The sequence below is a fragment of the Punica granatum genome, chromosome 1 (genome assembly GCF_007655135.1).
Source record: "Punica granatum isolate Tunisia-2019 chromosome 1, ASM765513v2, whole genome shotgun sequence".
NCBI lineage: Eukaryota > Viridiplantae > Streptophyta > Magnoliopsida > Myrtales > Lythraceae > Punica > Punica granatum.
The window spans coordinates 6676879-6698595 of NC_045127.1; the positions used below are offsets into that span (position 1 = coordinate 6676879).

Genomic DNA, 21717 nt, shown 5'->3' on the forward strand with positions numbered 1-21717 from the left:
CTTACTGACAAATTCCTTTTGAACCATTCTAATTTGGTATATTACACATTGAGTGTAGATGAGTGACAATTAGCCAACATTACAATGATATAATAAGGATCACGTTATATATATGCGTGCAAACGTGACATAACGATCATTAATCAAGATATAGATATGTTGACCCAAAAAGCAAAGACATAAGATTTGAGCTTTTTCTTTTTCTTTTTCTTTTTCTTTTTCTTTTTCTTTTTCTTTTTCTTTTTCTTTTTTGGTGGATTGAGCTTTTTCTTTTTTAATGTATTGAATTATGTCTCTCTCGCTATAAGTTAATTATTTATCTCTAAATATTTTAAAGGTAAATCAATCTATTGTTTTCATTATTGTCATTTCGATATCCATGTTTATATTTATATGTGGAGGACTTTTTTCCGGTACATTAAACATCTCTATCACCATTTCTCTCTTGCATTTTCCGCTCATGTGATCTCAGTTTAAAGATGAATCTCATTTCATGGTTTGGTCATAAAGCATTTATAGTTTTATGGACTGTCATGATATGATATGATATGCTAAAGTCCAAAATAGAGTACACGTGGGGTTTTGAATTGTTAAATCAATGCACCGTTTTCGAAGTTCATATAGCAGCTTTTTTTTTTCTTGAAAGGTAAATTGAATAGTGGGATGGCAATGTTGTATGTTAAAATCCGTATCGGCATATAACCATATCATTATTAGCACCGCATAACCACATCAAATAGATATAGTACGGATATGATTTTCAATTTCAAAAATCACTGCATTACGGTGCAAGTATGGTTTTGATGAAAAAACCGCTGATAAAATTCCATTGCAATATTTATATTTTTATACATATAGATTAGGCTAATTTTTAAACAAATTGTCCAAATTCAATCCTAATCCAACTTGATTTCTTAATTTATCAATCAATAAGCTAATAAAATTATTAAGATGGAATACTAATTTAAGGATAATCTTTATTTATAAGATTTAATTTAATTTATTTCTTTAATTGTTATGTTTTTTTAGAATTTAATTTAATTTAATTTTACGGTGCGGTACGATGCGGATAACTGCGGGTTTTTGACGGTGCAGATATGGTTTTCAATTTTCAAAATTGGGACGGATAAGGTACGGATATGGTGTATGGTTTTATATTGCAGTTCTCGTGGTATCCACATCACATCCCGCACCGCTGCTATCCCTATTGAATACTACGGGCTATCACTTTTTTTTTTGTTATATTAAAGATCCATGCATTGATTTAATATATTATAATAAAATTTCTAATAGTTAATAAAGAGATACGAAATCGAATTTAAAATTTCTTGAATGTCAAACGATATATACATTATTGTAAAACACATTTCTATTAGTTAGCACTCTAACTTTCAACTACTTCAACCGCACTTACCGTTAGTCTCTCTCGGTTCAAGGATAATAAATTCGTACGTTTCTGTTTCATAGGGTTCACAAATTCGAGTATATATTTACATCTATGATCTGATCAACTTTCTTTCAATCAAAACTCATCAACCTTTATATAGGAGTCGAGCATGGATTGATGTTGATAAATAACTTTTTAATATTTCCCCGGAAGTAAAGAACAAAGAGACACGGACCTAAAAAATTGCACAAAACAAGATTTTCTTTATAAAAAGTATCTTTTTCTTCTTCTTTTTTTGGTAAAAAAAGTGGTAAAAACCCAATAAAAAGGATTAACTAATACAATATTGGGGTATGACCATCAAAGATATATCACTTAACAACAGAGGGATCAGACCGTTAGAAACTGTCGTAAGGATATACAATTCCAAAAATATACGGATAGCTCTTCAAGCAAGTCATTCAGCGCAATAATTACATTCTCGATACGTATACTCTACCAAGATATCCCAGCTTTTCGACAGAAATTGTCTTATGTCTACAAGTAATAAACGGAATGGAGGGGCACCAGGATCCGAACCCATTATGAGTCCTCGAACAACAGTTGAATCAACTTCAAGGATTAATCTTCTGCAACCCATACTCCATGCTATACGGAACCCCCCATAATTCAGCAATAACAGAAGAGGCAAAGCCAATGTTATGCATAAAGCCTCTCATCCAATTACCGAGATAATCTCGAACCAGACTCCCCGCACCAGCAGGTCCCGGATTCCCTCGAGCGGCGCGATCCATATTTAATTTGAGCCATCCCTCTGGAGGCTTCAACCATGCAATGAGCTACATGGGCTCATTGAGTACGCTCAAATTATAGACTGAATTTTTTTTTTTAGTAAGATTACACCAGACATAAATGTGCGCGAACTGCGGCATTCTACCCATGGCGAATAAAGTTTGGCGATTGGGACATCCATATCGTGCTTTCTTATTTAATGATTTGAATACATTGAGTGCGGATCATATGATAATCTCATAATCCAATGGATGCTTTCGTAAGTGTGTTCCACGTGGAAATGAATTGTATGAGAAATTAATGTGGCCCAAAATTGTTTCATATATCCTTTCATCAATTTTTGGCATGCCCTGTATGTCTAATATCCACAAATCCAATAAATTTTGACTATTCAAGTTTTAGAACTGAATCCCCCTGTTAATAGATAAAATTTACTAAAGCATATAATTTTATTTAGGAAAAATTACGTCAAATGGTCAATAGTTTACGCGTTTTGTCAAATCTATTATATGTTTTTTTTGTCAGATATATCTCATGGTTTACATTTTACTTGAAATCTATTCCGGCATTTTTCTTGTCCGTTAATGAAACGTTAATAGGCTCCAAATCTATTTCATAGTTTTAATTTTTTTTCCAAATCTATTCTATGATTTTAATTATTTCCTCAAAACTATCCCATAATTTTAATTTTTTTCTCAAATCTATTCCGGATAAAAGAGATTACTGTAGCAAAACCATTAGACGTTGATGGAGATATAACGGCGAGATAGATTTAAAACAAAATGTAAACCATGAGATATATATGATAAAAAAAGTATAAGATAAATTTAACAAAACGCGTAAATCATAACTATTTGAGATAAAAAATCCTTTTTATTTATTTATAAGAGTAAAAATCAAAGCCTCATTTGGAAGAAGAAAAGTGGTACCCTCCAAATCATCCACTTCGGTTACTTTCGTCAGTTTTAATTGAAGTGTTTCCATCACCGCACATGATGGATTCTGAAGTCAGTGCAAATGGCAGACTGGGATAGATCGCCCCTACGTAATACAATACTTACCAATAATATCTTGAAAATCATAAATTATTAGGAAGTCCATGCCAAAATTAATCTAGGTCAGTAGGTAGCTAAATATAAATATTTTTTTTGATTATAAAGGAGATTCAAGACCTATTATAATAATAAAAATTTTAAATAATTTATAAAAAAACGCGAGTAATGTCACTAATTATTGAACCGGCGACCTCTAAATTAACATACAAGAGTGTAAATCAATACGTTACACCTCTATTTATAGCTAGATACAAACATTTGAGAATGAACAAGCACCATTTAATTAACACGAAATTATTTCCAAACGGTCCCTGTCTGCATATTTTTAATTAGAACCCGCATATTATACCTGCACTCCTGAATTTGTTGCATTGGTCTTCTAAAACATTTAGATTTTTTTGGACTATAAGAGGAATATATGAATCTAATATAATGAAATATTAATATTAATAATTAATAAATTGGTACATATCTAATCCCATCAAATCTAAAATCTAAAATTTTTTAACTATAAGACGAAAGTATGTTTTCATTGTGCCACAACCCTCTTCGATATTTGTATGTATGGACAAACGTGTACAAATATCCACTATTTTAGTAGTGGAACGGTAATGTTTTCTTTTTGGCCGAAAGCTGACCGATGATTATTGTTCTTATTTCGGTCGTTTGCTTTTCTTTGTTTTCTTCCCTCTTTTCCGTATACCCGAATCCACTATCCACGCGAAAAATATTGGCCACGAGGGTCTACGCGATTTTGTCAATCTATTTATATTTTCTACTAGAACGTCACTCGTACTACTCGAGGAATTCAACGTAATTTCAGTCTGAAAATGATACTCACTTTAAGCTTGATAGTATGTATATTATTTTTTGTCTTCTAAGTTGTACATTTAAGATATTAATTTCTTATTTATATGCGTTAACTTTCGTGTAAATTCTAGACTTGAACTCGCAGAATGTATTGTGTTGATTTGGAAGCTTAATCTTTAAAATGAGTGCACAACTTCATACCATGGGAATATGGAAAGGACGTGTGCTCCATAAGAGAAAGGAGAAAATCCGTGGACTGGGTGTGATATCTTAATTACTCCATTTGCCTACAATCAATCTACCTCAACCGCGCAACTTGAGCAATGTATTAGCACACAATTAAGCAAACGCTCAAGTAAAAGAAACATTTAATCTATTTATCCAACAAAAATATATATGTGAAGATATATATCATATATATGTAATATTTTTACAGGAAAAAAGAAATTTTGCAGCCAGTCTCTGCACCGCAATGAAGCTGTGCAACTCCCTCCTGCATGCGTATACGAGCGAGCGATCATGTCAAATGGCTGCTTTCATTTAACTCCTTGGCAACTGATGACATGAATCTCAATTAGGATGAGAAATGTTCACCGTCATCAATTGGGATTATTAGTAGTCGACCATTTTGCTACCCTCTGTTGAGCTTTCTCGGCCTGCAAAATCCATCAGTTTTAGATAAAATTGTCATTGGCCACGCATATAAAGATCACCATTCACCAACATGATTACATATATTGTACGTGTAGATTGTTCATGTAGTTATACGCAAAGTAGGGATCACGTGTTGATGGGTCCTTACCTCCCTCTCCCAATCACACCGTACAACGATTATAGATAAAATTACTGTCTGCACGGCCGTTCCGCCGAAAATCATCCCGCCCCATATGCCCTGCATGATCAAAAAAATGTTTGGAGACGTCACAATAAAGATATCGTTCCAAGTTTCACCCAAAAAAGTGTCGTCCCAAAATCGATTAGATGATTGTTTTGTATATATATTTTGGCTAGCTAATTAAGCGAGTGCTTTTATAATTCCTCAAGAAAATCCTTAGATCACATTTGGACACTGGAATATATTGAATTTAGATGCTCTTTTAAAAGTGCAATTATTATATTGAGAATTTAGAGTGCTTTTGGTTTCAGAGTTAAAGTAACTTTGATTTTGATTTTGATTTTGAATGCGGAAAAGGACAAATGAGATGGTATTATAAATTTGACTTGGGAAACGTGTGTTTTTGTTGTGTAGTGGGTAGAGTTAAAATCAAAATCATAATTCTAAAATCAAACTCTGAAATCAAACAGGCCCTTATACTCTCTTTTACATTGAATTTGAGATAATAAATGAGTTTAATAAAAAAATGAATTTGTTTATCAAGTTGTCATTACATGAAGTATATATTTACATATAGGAGTTTGAAAGAAAATATATGATACTTGTACAAAAATTAGTTGGAATAATGGAATGAATTACATTATCTAAATTTTATGAAGTAATGATCATTCCATCTAGTTGGTAAAATATATATATATATATATATATAAAAGTGAAATGCTCTTTCTAACTTAGAAAGTAAATTGAGTGAAAGGATGAGTAATTCATTCCATTCCATTCCTTCTCATTCCATTGTATCAAATGTAATCTTACGGATGAACATGACTCTCCAATGGATGAAGTTAAATGAGATACATAAATCATAGTTATAAAGGGTCGGAACAAACATACCATGATACTCAAATTGAATACCCAGCCCATAAGGAACCCAAGAGGGAGCCCAATTCCATAATAACATCCTAGATTTATATACGCCACGTACGCTTGCCATCCCGATCCAACTGCCACTCCTGCAATGTGTACATATGCATAAACATGAGCAACCGACAACTTACATATATGGATGATCATCATCCAGCACATGAACCCTTTATGATACGCAATCAACTTTCTAGCTTGCCCTTTTATGCGAGTATTGGCTGAAGCACGTGAAAATTAACACGGAAAATGAAGTACTGAAATGACTCGAGAGATAAAAAAAATTTACCTGATAGGATCGGCTGGACGCTGTTGAGTAAAATGGTCGCACCTAGGAGATAAGACAGCTTACTAACTTCCTCAATTACGTCGGCGCTTGACGTGAATATAAACGCGATTCTGCTGCGTAAGACCATTACCAACATGCAGAAGAAGATCCCAATGATGGTTGATTGAACCACCGACACAATCGCCGCGAACTTCGCTGCCTTCCCATTCCCTGCCCCAAGCTCATTTGCAACCCTCACCCTATAAATTCAGTAAAACAACTTCGTAGAAAATAAATTTCAATATACGCTACTAGGTATTCAAAAATTCAATAAGCTCCAGCTAAATTAGTACAAGTATGGGTGATGTACTAAGAGGTACTTTACGATAAAGCTCCTCAAATATCGTAAGTTATCTCTATTCACAATATTTAAATTTGAGATCTTATTTAAAAAGAACTAATGTCAAACCACCTCAACTAATTTAATTGGTCATAAAATTTATTTTTCCCACATAATCGTTTTTTTTTTCTTTTGAGCTCTTTTTTTATTCCGGTGGAAGTCCCCCTGTTGAATAATTTTAAGGCCGGGTTCTGTGGGTCAAATTCTTTGTTGAGATTGAGACCTTACACGGAAAAATTGCAACACCACACCGGGGAAAAAAAAAAACAATGTTACGTTTTAGACCCGCCCAATTAATTAATGTATGTTTCAGTATACTCTATGCATTAAAGGTCATATATCTTTATTCACCTAAAAAAAATCATATATCATAAGAAATGATATTTGATGCAGTGATATATCGCCCTCAACTTGGTATTAAGGGATTTTAAATTGAATTTTCATCAGTGGAATTTTCGGTGTCCCTTTTTTCTTCTCTCATGCATAAAGAACCATATAGTGTTTAAATCCTTTTTTATTCACTTTTGTAACTAAAAGAACAAATCCTTTATTCACCAAAAAAAAAATCCTTTTAATACTATAGAATAGTGTTTCAATTCAGCTAGAAGACATTCTGTTGCGATGTCGCCCTAGCTAGTCTCTCAATGATCAGTATAATTTTTGGGCGTAAATATTGAGCAAATAGTTTGCAAAAATTAATATAATGGTAATTTGCGCACACAAAAAAGAAAGGGAAAAACTAGGGGATAGTACCCGGTCGCAGCAAAGAAGGCAATAGGAATCATCAGTTCCCAGTCACTGATGTTCATGCTGCATACCCCAACAAACATACAATCAATTAATTCACGAGAAAGGGAAAATCAGAACTATCAATTTTAGCTTGAAGAAGATTGCCCACCAGATCGACAAGGCATCCAATTCGATCGTAACATTATGTAGGTGTCCGGTCATCAAAATCAATATCTTGTAATACCAATTCTCCAAACTGTTTGACTCTCAACAAATAAAATGATATATGTCAAAATAAAAAATTAAAATCTATTACTCATTAATCAAATAAATAAATAAAGTCTCTTCTCTGCCGAATAGAATAAGAAAAAGTCTTTGTTCTTTTTTTCTTTTTCGGTATATTAGGGCCTGAAGCCCAAGATAATATATCTATTTTATTTTCTCATATTTGCCTGACATTAGCTACATTCTTAATTACCAGAGCATGACCCCAGAAGCCACCGAGAGCTTGATGAACTCCCATAGCCCGGAGAACGCCTCCACGGACCACCCCTTCCACGTCAGCGGGCAGCCGCCACACATGGCGTATCCAAGCATCCCGAACACTACCAACCACCACCCTAGGGCCAGGCACAACGCAAGCCCAAAGACCCCGAAGCCAAGCACGTACGTACAGAGCCAGCTGGCGGCCACGTTCGCTGTCAGCCCCAACAGAAAGGCAAAGGCGATAACGGGAGTCTTGAGCTGACTCTGGAAGAACCGAACAAGTGGAAAGATGAAGGCGAAGCTGAAGTGTGTGGGGATCACCCACAGTGCAAGCTCCCCGGTGAGCTCTGCCACAGCATCTGACTGGCCCAGGAGGCGGAGCAGCGGCGCTGCAAAGATATAGAGAGGCAAGAAGAGGAAGCAGCAGACGAAGAGCACGATGAACGACCGCTGTACGTAAATTCCTAGCATGTGGTACCTCTTCGCCCCGAAGGCTTGCCCACACAGCGTCTCCAATGCACTTGCCATCCCTAGCTAATAAACATACAGTGCGCACATGTATGTAACATTTATAACTACTATGGTGTAGCTAATGTAAAAGAAAGCCGAGTACATAAAGTACTAAATTTTCACTGAGTTTTTAAGCGGTTGGATGCATTTTCAAATTTAACTCGAGCTGATATGATGATGGATCTAATCATCTTATATACTCAGAATTTCCTTTCTATCTTTTTACATTGGACAACATTCAACAAGAAAATAACAGACTCCGGAACCGTCACCCTCATCATGAAACCACAAGATTCTGAGTTCAATAATCTGATGATTCTCATCAATGCATGGATGGAGCTTTTTAACTCCTTTTCACTTCTCCTTTCCCAAGCTATAGTCTCTTCTAAACCTACACCGTTCTTTCCCCGGGGGAAGAAGGGTGGGGGGGAGTTGGGGAAGGGGAAGAAAAGCTGAGTAAAGGTCGTAGAATTACCATGAAGCCAAAGTTGAAGCCAATGATGACAGTTATGGTGATTGCCATGGCAGCGAGCTCAACCTCGCCAAGGTGGCCAGCGAAGGCTTGAGTGGAGACGAACATGGAGAAGTTGGCCAGCCGACTGAATATGGACGGCCCCAGTATGTACCATAGCTTCTTCGATTCCCTCCATACTCTCCTCCCCAGCGGCAGCTCCCCGGCCTCCTCCCCCTTATTGATTGCATTGGTGCTTCCTGCTGATCCATTAATCTGCTCCGGGATGGCAGCAGTTTGCTGGCCGTCTCTGGCGGAGACTTCTGATGTCAGGAACGGACGTTGGTCAATCCCTCCATATCCCTCGTCGATGATCCTTCCCATTTTCCACACGCAAAAATATTGATCTATGGAGAAACAGACGTGCGCGTGTAGCGTATGTCTACATCTATATATATATATATATATTTACTCGTATGTCATAATAATATAATAAGGGACACGTAGTATGCTCGTAAACTATTTATAATGAATACAATTAAATAAAGAGGTCAATGACCTAACCAACGAAAACTAATACAAAGGTAAATGAGAGAAAAGTATATATATATATATATATATATTTACAAGTATATCATAATAATATAATAGGGGACACGTAGTATGCAGGTAAAATATTTATAATGAATACAATTAAATTAAGGGGTCAATGACCTAACGAATGAAAAATAATAAAAAGGTAAATGAGAGAAAAGTGGTATAATATAATAGCGCATGCCCTTATTACAACGATAAAATTATGAGTTTGATTCTAATTGGTGAGATTCTTTTTAATTCTGTCTTTAGCTTTCTATTTTATATACAAATCAATATATCAAGATTGAACAACCAGGTCTGAGTTATATGTATTTACAAGTCAATTATCTATCTCCAAAAACCCCTAATCATCGTTATCTATCTATCTATTATATATATATATATATTGTTACAAGGAAATTGTTCTTGGATGATGAGAACCGAATCTAAAACATCTTGATTAACAAAGGAAAGCGTATACTACTACATTATATAACTCATTTCTCCTATCTTTATATTTTTTTTTCAATTACAAATGAGGCTCAAGACTTAGTACAATAAAAGATAATCCTATCTCTATAATTTCTTATGGACATGTATAGGCCTTTTCTCAATTTCTTCTCTTGTGTCATTAATTGAAGCATTAGTTTGAAGCACACCTACCCCCCTGCATGAAGCTTTTTTTTTTAATAGTTGATCCCTAGCTTCTTGTTTTTTTTCTTGATTAAAAACGAGCCTCGTCTGCCTAGAAAAAGAATAAATAAGCGGAAAAATATAGTGGGGGAAAGTCCCATTTGCTTTCAGTTATATGTATTTACAAGTCAATTATTTATCTCCAAAAACCCTAATCATCATTATCTCTCTCTCTCTCTCTATATATATATATATATATATTGTTACAAGGGAGTTGTCCTTGGATGACGAGAACTGAATTTAAAATATCTTGATTAATAAGCGAAAGCGTATACTACTACACTATATAATTCATTTCTCCTATCTTTATATGTTTTTTTCAGTTACAAATGAGTCTTAAGACTTAGTACAATAGAATATAATCATATTTCTATAATTTCTTATGGACATGTATAGGCCTTTCTCAGTTTCCTCTCTTTTGTTATTAATTGAAGCATTCGTTTGTAATGATTATAATGGATAAAACAACATCATAAATTAGAATGAGCTAAAATCAACAATAGAGTACATGAGCTCTACCGCACATTAGTTTTTGAAAAAATAGCTTAGGAAGTTCACGATTAGTTCAGGACACTAGTTAGATTAATCATTTGACAATGAACGCCATTTAATCATAGGTCATCCTTCTAAAAAAAATTATTTTCCAAGCGGTCCCTACCTGCATATATATTTTTTTATAACAAGCACACCTACCCCCCTGCATGAAGCTTTTTTTTTTTTCTCGATTAAAAACGAGCCTCATCTGCCCAAAAAAAATAATAAATAAGAAGAAAAATACAGTGGGGGAAAGTCCCATAAGTGAAATTGACCGCTTGGTTTTCTTTTCTGCAATTTACATTTAAATGTGATATAGGTTGGAGACAGTTTTCGTTGTTTTTTTGTTTTCTATATTTGGTCGTGAATTGCATGCATGATTATATTATTCCATTTGTGATCGATTTGTCTTTATACTTTATACCTCTTCCGGCATTACAGGCAACTTTCTTTTTTTCCTTGGTAATGGCATTACAATTTACAAACAACTTGAGCAAACGCTGAAGTAAAATGACAATATTTGCAAGATTAAAGGGAAAAAGTATAGCAGATGTTGCCATCGATACAACCTGTAGTACTTTCCATACTCTCATATTTTATCTCTCTATTCTCTCGATGACCTGATGACCAGTGCTGATGATAGTTTTGCATTTAGACTTGCCGATATCCCTCCCCTTAATTCTTGCTTTTTTATCTTCTTGTACTGTTTTCGGCCTAGCTGAAAGACCCATTAAAAACCGTATAATGTGTAATCCATTCTACAGCAAAACTATTAGCAGCCCTGCAGGAGCAAAAATTGAATTTATACAATTCCAATTGAGCGTACACCTAGCTGCTGGTGATGAGTGATCGATCATGTCATGTGGCTACATGTTTTTGCTTCTTTGGCGACTCTCTACATGGGTGTGATTTGTTCGCTGTCGTCAGGAATAGGAGTCGACCACTTCGCTACCCGTTGTTGAGCTTTCTTGGCCTGTAAGCAAGTCCATCATCTTTAGAGAAAGAAAATTAATATATATTGGAGTTGGACTAATTAATAGAATCTCGGTATCGCACATCGTGTACATAATTCTCATCGTCAAAAGACTAAAATAAGAACAATGTAGACAAGGGTCGCATTAAGGGTTACCTCCTCCTCCCAGTCGCATCTTATGGTTATTACAGCTAGAATTATTGTCTGCATGGCCGTCCCACCAAATATCATCCCGGCCCATATGCCCTGTTTGAACATCTCTCTTCAATTAATACGGGTTAATTAGAGTAAACATGGACATAATTGATTAATTACATGAGATGAAATAACATGAAAGATCCAGAAAAACGTACCACGACACCCAACTGGAAGACCCTGCCCATCAGGAACCCAAGAGGCAGCCCTATCAAGTAGTAACATCCCAGATTTATATATGCCACGTTAGCTTGCCATCCCGATCCAACGGCCACACCTGCGAATATATCCACACCCACAGACATAAATATATGAACGACCCTAAGTTAACAGTGCAGTACATGAATCTTACTATGAAATTTAATCTCTAGCCCGCCTTTAAGTAAGTGATCAGAAGTTTGAAACACATGAAAATTCACATGGGAAATGAATTATAATAAACTTAAGTGACCGGAGGTATAAACATTCTTACCTGAGAGGATAGGTTGTACGCTGTTGAGCAGAATAGACACGGCCAAGAGATAAGACAGGTTACCGACTTCCTCGATAACGTCTGCACTTGACGTGAATATATACGCGATCTTGCTTTGTAAGGCCACAGTCAGCATGCAGAAGAAGAGCCCGATGATGGTAGACTGCACCACCGACACGATCGTCGCGAACTTTGCTGCCTTCCAGTTCCCTGCTCCGAGCTCGTTTGCCACTCTCACTCTGTCGAATTAATAATTTCATATTGAAAACCTCATACTGATGTTTCTTCCGCTCGGCCCGGCCAATGAAGTGGCCCGAGAGTGAGCGAAAAATTGTAAAATACAGCAAGAACGCATAAACTCAGAATCGCTGGAATGGAATTAGCTTGGGGGTGGGACCCAAGCTAAAATGATGTTCCAGGTTATTTCGTCAAGAAATACTTTGATAAGTGATACATAGATTTAAAATTTATGTAACACTCAAAATTCAAAAATGAAAAAAAGTTATAATTTTTTTATGATTTGAAAATTGTTTCATTTTTCATTTTTTCTCGGGACGCTCTTCTCTATTTTGTCTCGTCTCATAATCACGACAAGTTTATCGGTCAAATGGGAACAAGAAGAAATGCTCCAACTGTCCAAGTTTCCAACGTTTATATTATCTATTTCAGTGCCACGAGGACAGTATATTATATGCTACCAACCGACCAAAAAAAAGAATATATATATATATATATATATATATATGCTACCAAACATTAGGGGAAAATAGAGATATTATATATATATATATAATTATTAGGGGAAAGAGAGATGGAAAAGAAGAATTCATTGCAAAAACGGACAGGAAAATAGAGCTCATCAATATTATTGTCGCATTTAAGTCAATATAGGAAAGTTAATGGAAAAAAAATGTTAGATTAATCATTTTTAAAGTAATAAAATAATTAATGTTCTGTAGTCGATGAACATTAATTTTGTAATTAATGAAGCTAGTGATCATTCTCCTTGAATAATATCAGAGTTAACATATATTTGATAAGCAGCAAAAAAAACAAATTTTGTAATTTATGAAAAATAATTTGAAATTTATACATTACTTAACTTCTAATAAAATATATAGAAAAAAATGTAAGTATGGGTAGTATAGAATTCATATGTACCCACACTATCCTAAATCCTAAAAGACTATGTCATAATAGATCCGAACATTTGCCTCGGAAGAGTAGAATTGGGTACGTAATATGCGAGAAAATCACCCGCTTTATCAAATATGCTACCAATCAATTTTACAACGAAATTCATGAAAATTAATTTGTTGTAAAACCTGTAGAAAAAAAACATGCATATTAATATTATTTACTTTATCGTTAAGTAATCGTATATATATTAATATATTATTTTATAATATTATTATTTACTTCAGCTTTAAGCAATGTATTTATTATTGTATTACGTTATAATTTTATTATTTACTTTCTCGTTAATAATTTATTTGCCTAATAGGACGAAATAGTAAAGTAAACGAACTTATTATTTTCGCTTGTTTATTCATCAAAAGTCGAATAGAATATATTATAAGTAAAATGAATTTCTTAAAAATATAATAAAAAATAAACAAAATGGAATCACAATCGTGAGAATATGGAATTCGAATGTACTATCCCCGTCGTACTCCGAAAATAGTCAAGTTTACAAATATATATATATATATATATATAGATTTACAGCAAAAATTTATCATCGATACATGTCTCTATATCTATACTATATATAAAAGTATGAGCACTTCAAAGTTGTTTCTCCAATTTTAATAATTTCAAAAATACCCTTATACTCTCATGACTTTTCTTTATACACTTTCAGCTCGTGACTTTTAATCGTACCCTTAGCAATGTGTTTCTCCAATTTTAATAATTCTGAAAATATCTTTATCCTCTAGTGACGTTTCTTTATACACTTCCGATTCGTGACTTTTGATCGTACCGTTAGCAATATATTTATGTTTTGTCTATGTACTCATTGTGAATTCTCTCTAATTGTCCTCCTGACGTCCATTTTTAAAGACCCTTTTAAAAAATTTATCGTTCATTGCAGGTATAGCTGCTTTATAAAATTTTGAAATACAATTTGTATTTTGTTATCTACCTAGATACATCCTTCCTTTATAATATTTTGGTTGAATTTGCCCTCAATTTTATAATGATACTACAATTTTATTCCTTCCATAAGCAACTCTTGTAATTATCATGCATTTTGGTTAGTGTCATTTCACTCAAACGATATAAGTGAAAGTAACTATTGAAGAGACACTTACACTAGTAAGCTTTTTCACACTAACAAACACATTTCGAAGAAAAAACTGTTCATACCTCGAATATGGTTCTATAAATCCAAATCTACGTCTATATATATGGGAAAAAAATATTTTTGGTCCTCTAAGTTTAGCATTCAATCAATTTGGTCCTATAAGATTTAAAACTTCCAAATCAATTATACACATTTGCTCTATAAGATAATTTCGATCCTATAAGTTTTGAAAAAGACATTTTTGATCCTATAAGTTGACTTTCAATGAAAATGTGGTCATATAAGTTTTGAAATAGAAAGACATCTTTGGTCATACAAGTCACAAAATCGACAAAAATTACCTTACGAAGCAAACCTATAGGACTAATTCAGCACCTTTAAAATTTAGATGATCAAAATTGACCGAAAGCTAAATTTATAGGACAAAAAATGTCTTATCTATACTATATACAAAAGTACGATCTCTCCTATAGTGTTTCTTTAGTTTTTATTCCCGTTTTACCCTCACTTAACATAATGATATTACAATTTTACTCTTGTATATAATTAACATAATAAATCTCAACTTTTTAAATCACCATACATTTTGGCTATTGACTTATTTCTTTTCACTCAAAAAATGCGAGCAAAAGTAATTTCTTAAGATACCCTAGTACCGCTCATGATGAAATAAAATTCACATGTCATCTTTTTATTTTATTTGAAAAATATTTTTTAGCATAAATAAAAAATTATAAAAAGAAAACTATAATGTAATTAGACAATCAAATCTAATGATTAAATAAGTGCAAGTATAATTAATCAACATAATGACATAATAAAAGAAATATTTAATTTCATATTTCATATTTGAAAAAATGTGATTGGTCGGTGAAATTATGTGATTGTGATCTAATCGAACATGACTATACAAAAAGGTGCATTTATTGCTACTATATATACTTTCCAGTTTTTTAAGAGACATATGAGAAACTATTTAAACTTTCCCTTTTTTCCATATGAAAGTCTTCTCTCTAATAATTCAATAAAAAGTCTCTGGAAATTCTCGATCTTATTGCTCGAAAATCTCAGTGAGCATGTTCCTATAACATAAAAAGGTATGTAATCTCTCTTATAAAATATCTATTTTATTTTATTTTATAGGCTTTTGACATGCCACCAGCAAAGAATATTTAACGTGTCATTGGCTCTTCCATTGTTTCGAAATTATTTGATCGTCTCTTGTCTCCCTCACTTTAATTTTTTACATACTCTGGATACTATTTTATTTTTCTTGGGCCATTCAACTATTTCAATATTTATTTAATCTCAAGTAGACGAAGAAATATCATTCTTATTTCACGTGCTTATGTAATCTTGAATTTCTAATTGCCATTGAATATAAGTGAATGAAGAGACAAGTAAAAAAGAATCTATTTATTACCATGTTCATCTTAGGTTTGTATCCTAACTGCACAATTTCAGTAATTCAACTTTTTGTCCTTTATTTTAGTTTTTTTATCCACCGGTGAGCGTAAGCCCCTACTTCTCAATCTCTCCAATGGAAAAGAAAGAGAGAATTGTAACCTAGCCAAGAACCATGGGTTTGGTTGGAGTTTGTATAAAAGAGAGGAGGAAGGAGAAAGGGAGAGAGAAGACATAGACAACATTTTTCCTTGAAGAGAAAGGCCCCAAAGGAATGAAGAGAGACAATGTTTTTATTTTTTATAAGCACAAAAATGAGGTTTCTATTTTTCCTTTTCTAAAGAATACATGTAAATAAAGTTCTCATAGAGTTTAATAAAGGAAAAACAACTAGCCCTTGATTTGAATGGGCAAACTCTTATTGATATTTCTTTACCAACGCAAATTTGGGTTGGTGAAATAAGCTTTTGTAATTGTGTCTATGTATTGAGTCATTTTTAAATTTTTAATTACTATATTTTCACATATATATTTCATGTGATAGAGATCTCAAAACAAAAATTAAGATAAAATACAGTCATACTCACTTTACACATAAAGAAAAATTAATTCTAATTATTAATTATTCATTAGTTTTGGGTTTGTTTCCTTTTTTTTAAGTTAGAATTATGAGTATATGATGTTTTCTATCATTTTTAACAAATTTCACTCTTTTCTATTCCAATTATCATGATTTTGTTCTTGCTCTTTGCCAAATGCCTAGGCTTTGTATTATTAATTAATTTATCACCTTATTTTTATTTTATGGTACTTTCCCTCTCATTTTACATACAATGAAAATATAATTGAGTTTTTGTCTCATCATTTGTTTTGATGCATCATTTATTCAAAAGTCCAACAATAAGTATTTATCATTTTAATAAGGGTAAATTACAAAAAAAAAACTTAAATTTTGTAAAACGTCTCAGTTTTATCCTAAATTTTACTATGTAATAAAAAAATCATATGTTTTGATAATCGTCTCAGATTTGACCTCCATTACTATTCCGTTAAGGTTTCCATCTATTTACGTACGTTGACTTTATGGGACCCACCAAATTTGCACATCATTTGATCATCTTCTCTTTTCTTTATAAAAATAACCTAAGTTTTCATAAAAATCTCAGTTTTGTTCTAGATTTTGAATTGTAATTTTAAAAAATACATGTTAGCACTCCGTTTTGATCCATCGGCTCCATGAGAGAAATTCAACAGCATTCCTGATTACAACCCGGAAACTATTACAGAAGAAGACCCAGCAAATCCTTAGTTACTATTCACAACCATGTCAACCGAATGACCTCGGAAGCGATGCATGGAGCATCGCAGCACGAGGAAAATTTGAAATCGACAACCTATCATAATCATAAGGAGGAGGGGCAAAATCGTCATTTCTGTCATCCATCGATGGGAAGTAACCCGGCTGAACCGGCTGTGAATAGTAACCCAGGGTTTGCTGGGTCTTCTTCTATAATATTTTCCGGGTTGTAGTCAAGAATGTTGTTGATATTCTCTCTTGGAGCCGAAGAACCAAAACGGGATATTGAAATATCTATTTTTTTAATTACAAATCAAAATCTATAATAAAACTGAGACTTTTAGAAAAACTTCGGTTATTTTTGTAAATAAAAAAAAAAGAAGATGATCAAATGATGTGCAAATTTGGTGGGTCTCATAAAGTCCATGTAGGAAAATAGACGGAAATCTTAACGGCATAGTAACATAGGCCAAATTTGAGACGATTATCAAAACATGTGGTTTTTTGTTAAAAAAGTAAAATTTAAGACAAAACTGAGACATTTTATAAAATTTAGATTTTTTGTAATTTTCCCTTTTAATAATGCAATTTTTCATACTTTAAATATATATGTGGATAAAAATTAGCATGAAAAATCAAAGATTCATATTATATTTCTTTTTAAACTGGCTATTGTCATACCTCATATGAATACTAGGCATGGAGCTTGAGGATTGCATGAAATAATACGGAATACATATTTGAAAATTTGAAAACATAGGAAAAAATATTTTATTTGAAATTGGGTAATTCAAACATGCTTCTTATATAATCATGAAAATTGTAAAAATTCAAAATATATTATGTAAGGGTTAATAACCAAAAAAGCACAAACATTTCATATTTTTACAATTCTAGCACGAATTTTTTTCCTTAACATAAAAATACACAAAGCACAAACTTTTTTCCTTAACATAAAAATGCGTAAACTTTCGATTTGATAACAATTTTAGCACAGCGTCAAATTTTCTCTTAATTTAGACGGAATCGAGGCCATAGAGGGCACCAACGACCCTAATCAGGGGAGCGTCGACGACCCTCATCGGTGGGGTGGTGGTCGAAATCGAGGCCCCCACCCCCCTGAATCGAGAGAACCCTCAAATTAGGGATTTTTTCAATTTTGAAAGGTGGAGCCATGATACCGGCCATCATCCCCCCCTCCCCCTCCCTCACCCCAATTGGGGTTGTCGACACCCTCTATATCCTCGATTCCTTCCCAATTAACGAAAAATTTAACGTCATACTAGAATTGTTATCAAATCGAAATTTTGTGTATTTTTAGGTTAAGAAAAAAAAAGTTTGTGTCAAAATTGTTAAAATGTGAAAAGTTTGTGCTTTTTTTTGTTATTAACCCATTATGTAAATATTTCATTAGAAAATACTTATGTAAAATTAAGAATTAAAATTTTATTAAATTATATATTGTTAAAAAAGTATGTAAAAGTCATAAATTTGAGACTTATTAATAATTCATAAATAATCTTCCTTACTAAGAATTTTTAAAAAATCAAAAACTAAAAATAATTATTTAGTTTAAATATTGTAAAATTGTGCTTTATTGAGTATTTACGTAACTAACAGCACCTAATGTGTTCTGTTTTCATAATATATATTTATATATATTCTATTTGTTAAAACTGCAAATTTATATTTCTTAATACCTCCATGATACAAGTTTAAATGTTCTTCATAAGACTTTAGTAATGTAACTGATCTAATAAGATAGTGAGTTTTTCACCCTTCACAATAATAAATTATGTCAATTTCTCGTGTTAAATAAACTTATACCATTTTAAATCTTTGTAGATATAAAATTTAGTTTCTGAGTACTATCGCCTAACTAGATTTTATTTCGTGTAATTGAGTGCACATGATTGGAAGCAAAAATAAATGATGGTCTAAGAGGTATGATTCATTGCTAATATTATTTTTAATTTTTAAAATAGAATTATATATGCAAATCAACTTAATTATTCTTTTAGTTTGGGCACAACAATTACTTCTAATTTAAATTAAAGTTTTATCAATTGATTTTGATGATCCATTAATAATATATATTTGTTGATTTTGTTCACTTAAACTAATCAATATGTAATGAAGCATTTTGTATATGCTAATTTTTTTAATGAAATTTAAATTATGTTTACATTTTCATACATTTCAGTAGTATGCATTATAACCCGATCGAAAAATATTTCACGTGCAAGGCACATACAGATCTACTAGTAATAAAAAATATATACATGCATGCAAGTATGCGATAAATGTTAATATAATTCATCTGACACATGCTCATATATAATAAATTATTTCAAGTTACACGGAATAAAATAAAACTGTCAAGACAATGCGCGATTCAAATTAAAATTTCTTTTCTCGTCGTGAATATTGAAGAATTATTCTTTCAAATAAACTACCCAAAAGAGAAAACAAAGAAGACGTCCGACATTTGTGACCTTTTTTTTTTGGGGGGGAACAATGCCAATTCATATTATGTTACACTTACAAATTGTTTCACCCATTAGTACTTCTAATTAGAAAATTCTTCTCGGACTCTTGGAAGGTTGGCTGACAAACCAAACCAGATGCTTATATAGTTATTTAAAAGGATATGGGACACGGGATATTAATTAGTTATGTACTAATCAATTTACTGAAAATACGGAGTCAACTTGATCCAAAAACTATCAGTCTCGAATATCGATACTACAAGAAATTCAGCTACTTCGAGGGGCAAATCCGTTGAAATTCTGTCGGAAATCGTCGGTTTCCAACGGAAAGTAGCTATCAGAAAAACCGCCCTCGGAAATAAAATTACTGATCAAATAAATTTAGGAAATTCCCTTGTTTACTGACCTATATAAGATTATTTTTTTTTTCATTTTCTAGCCAAAGATGGAAATAGGAGAAGGCTGATTGCGAAATTTGAAGAAGAACAAAGGGAAAAGGAAGGGAAGGTACCCGATCGCAGCAAGGAAGGAAAGAGGAATCATCATTTCCCACCCATTAATGCTCATACTGCCAATAACATTTGTTACCCCAACAAAGAAAAAGGAAAAAAAAAATGAGAACTATCAATCATCAAATATCAATTAGTGCTGAATCTCTTGATCGAATGTACTGGCCAAAAGGAAAAAATTGGGTATGCGGTACCAGATGGATAATGCATCCACTGCAACTGTAGCATTCTTCAGAAATCCAGTCATTAGAATGAGTATTCTGTAATACCAACTCTCCAAACTGCTTTCCATCGCAATGTAGTAAAAAAAAGTGGCATGAGTAAATTATCACGATTTTCCCTTTTAAATAGTTTAAACTTCTTAGAAAACAATTGGAAAACAAAGAATAAGACTTGATAGTTTATTGGAAGAATCTTGTGTACAGTGTCAAGTTGTGTCTGAACAATATTAGTCTCAGTTAATGGGTTGAAAAGGTCTCGTATTTCAACGAAAAAGAGAATGAAATGTGATAGTTAATTACCAGAGCATGACTCCGGATGCAGCCGATAACTTGATGAACTCCCACAGCCCGGAGAATGCCTCCACGGACCATCCGGTCCATGTCAGTGGGCACGCGCCACACGAGACATACACGTACAACCCGAACACCATCACCCACCATGCAAGGTCCAGCGAGACGGACAGCCCTATGACTCCGAAGTCAAACACGTAGACGAAGAGCCAGCTGGTGGCCAGGTTCACGACCAGGGCCACCAGGGAGACCCAGGCCATGATGATCGTCTTGAGCTGGCTCTGGAGGAATGTGGTGAGCGGGAACATGAATGCGAAGCTGAAGTGGACCGGGATCATCCAAGCAGCCACCACCCGTCATCTCCGCCACATCTTCGGGCTGCCCCAGGAGGCGAAGAAGCGGTGCAGCGAACATGTAGGAGGGCAGGAGGAGGAAGCAGCAGAGCAAGAGCACGATGAACGACCGCTGCATGTAGATGCCCAGCATGTGGTATCGCTTCGCCCCGAAGGCCTGCCCGCACAGCGTCTCCAATGCACTCGCCATCCCGAGCTAGTGTAGATACACATTTATATATGCATACATTATTTTCTGTACAGCCAAACAGACGGACATTCAGAAGACAGTAGCTAATTGCAGAAGTATGTACCACGAGGCTGAAATTGAAGCCGAGGATGACAGTGTTCGCAATGGACGCAGCTGCGAGCTCAACCTCACCAAGGTGGCCGGCGAAGACCTGGATGGCGACACTCATGGTGTAGGTTGCCACCCGGGTGAATATGGCAGGCCCAAGGATGTGCCATAGCTTCTTCGTCTCCGTCCATACTTTCCTCCCTAGACCGGCCGCCGTTTCCTCCTCCTCTGCCCTACTTCGGAGGAGAGGCTGGTTAAGGACGCCATCGGCCCTTCCTTTTTCCTCGTTGATATTGCTCCTCACCATTCCCCTCAGATGGAGGCAGATAGAAAGAGATCAGAGAGTATACTCAATAAATCAACTCAATATGTATGAATGTCTATGTAGTTAACTAAATGAAAATAAAATTCGTGTAGTAGGCCATGAACTGAAAAAATAAAATGAATACAAAAATTATGGGAAGGCAAAACTTGGGACTTGAAA

At 33.9% G+C, this 21717-nt stretch overlaps 1 protein-coding gene and 1 pseudogene across 2 annotated transcripts; both read right to left on the reverse strand.

The window, feature by feature from the left end:
* Nucleotides 1–4418: 4418 nt before the first annotated feature.
* LOC116196852 (protein DETOXIFICATION 27-like) lies at nt 4419–9064 on the reverse strand. Of its 2 annotated transcripts, XM_031526775.1 has the most exons (9): nt 8666–9064; nt 7673–8214; nt 7364–7450; nt 7219–7275; nt 6087–6325; nt 5771–5889; nt 4847–4936; nt 4639–4700; nt 4419–4537 (listed from the first exon to the last, which is right to left on the reverse strand). In XM_031526775.1, the coding sequence occupies exons 1-8, from the start codon at nt 9023–9025 to the stop codon at nt 4644–4646; spliced, it is 1551 nt and encodes a 516-aa protein (XP_031382635.1). In that variant the 5' UTR covers nt 9026–9064; the 3' UTR covers nt 4419–4537; nt 4639–4643. The 2 variants fall into 2 exon arrangements, with proteins under 2 accessions (XP_031382635.1, XP_031382628.1); XM_031526768.1 differs by having other exon boundaries at nt 4419–4700.
* A 1790-nt stretch (nt 9065–10854) lies between these two features.
* LOC116197003 lies at nt 10855–21717 on the reverse strand (annotated as a pseudogene).

Coding starts and splice junctions, on each gene's coding strand:
- LOC116196852 (XM_031526775.1), bottom strand. CDS start 9,025: ATGGGAAGGATCATCGACGAGGGATATGGAGGGATTGACCAACGTCCG. Junction 6,326..7,218: donor GCCTTCTTTGCTGCGACCGG/GTACTATCCCCT, acceptor CTGAATTTATAG/GGTGAGGGTTGCAAATGAGC. Junction 4,701..4,846: donor GGTGTGATTGGGAGAGGGAG/GTAAGGACCCAT, acceptor TGGATTTTGCAG/GCCGAGAAAGCTCAACAGAG.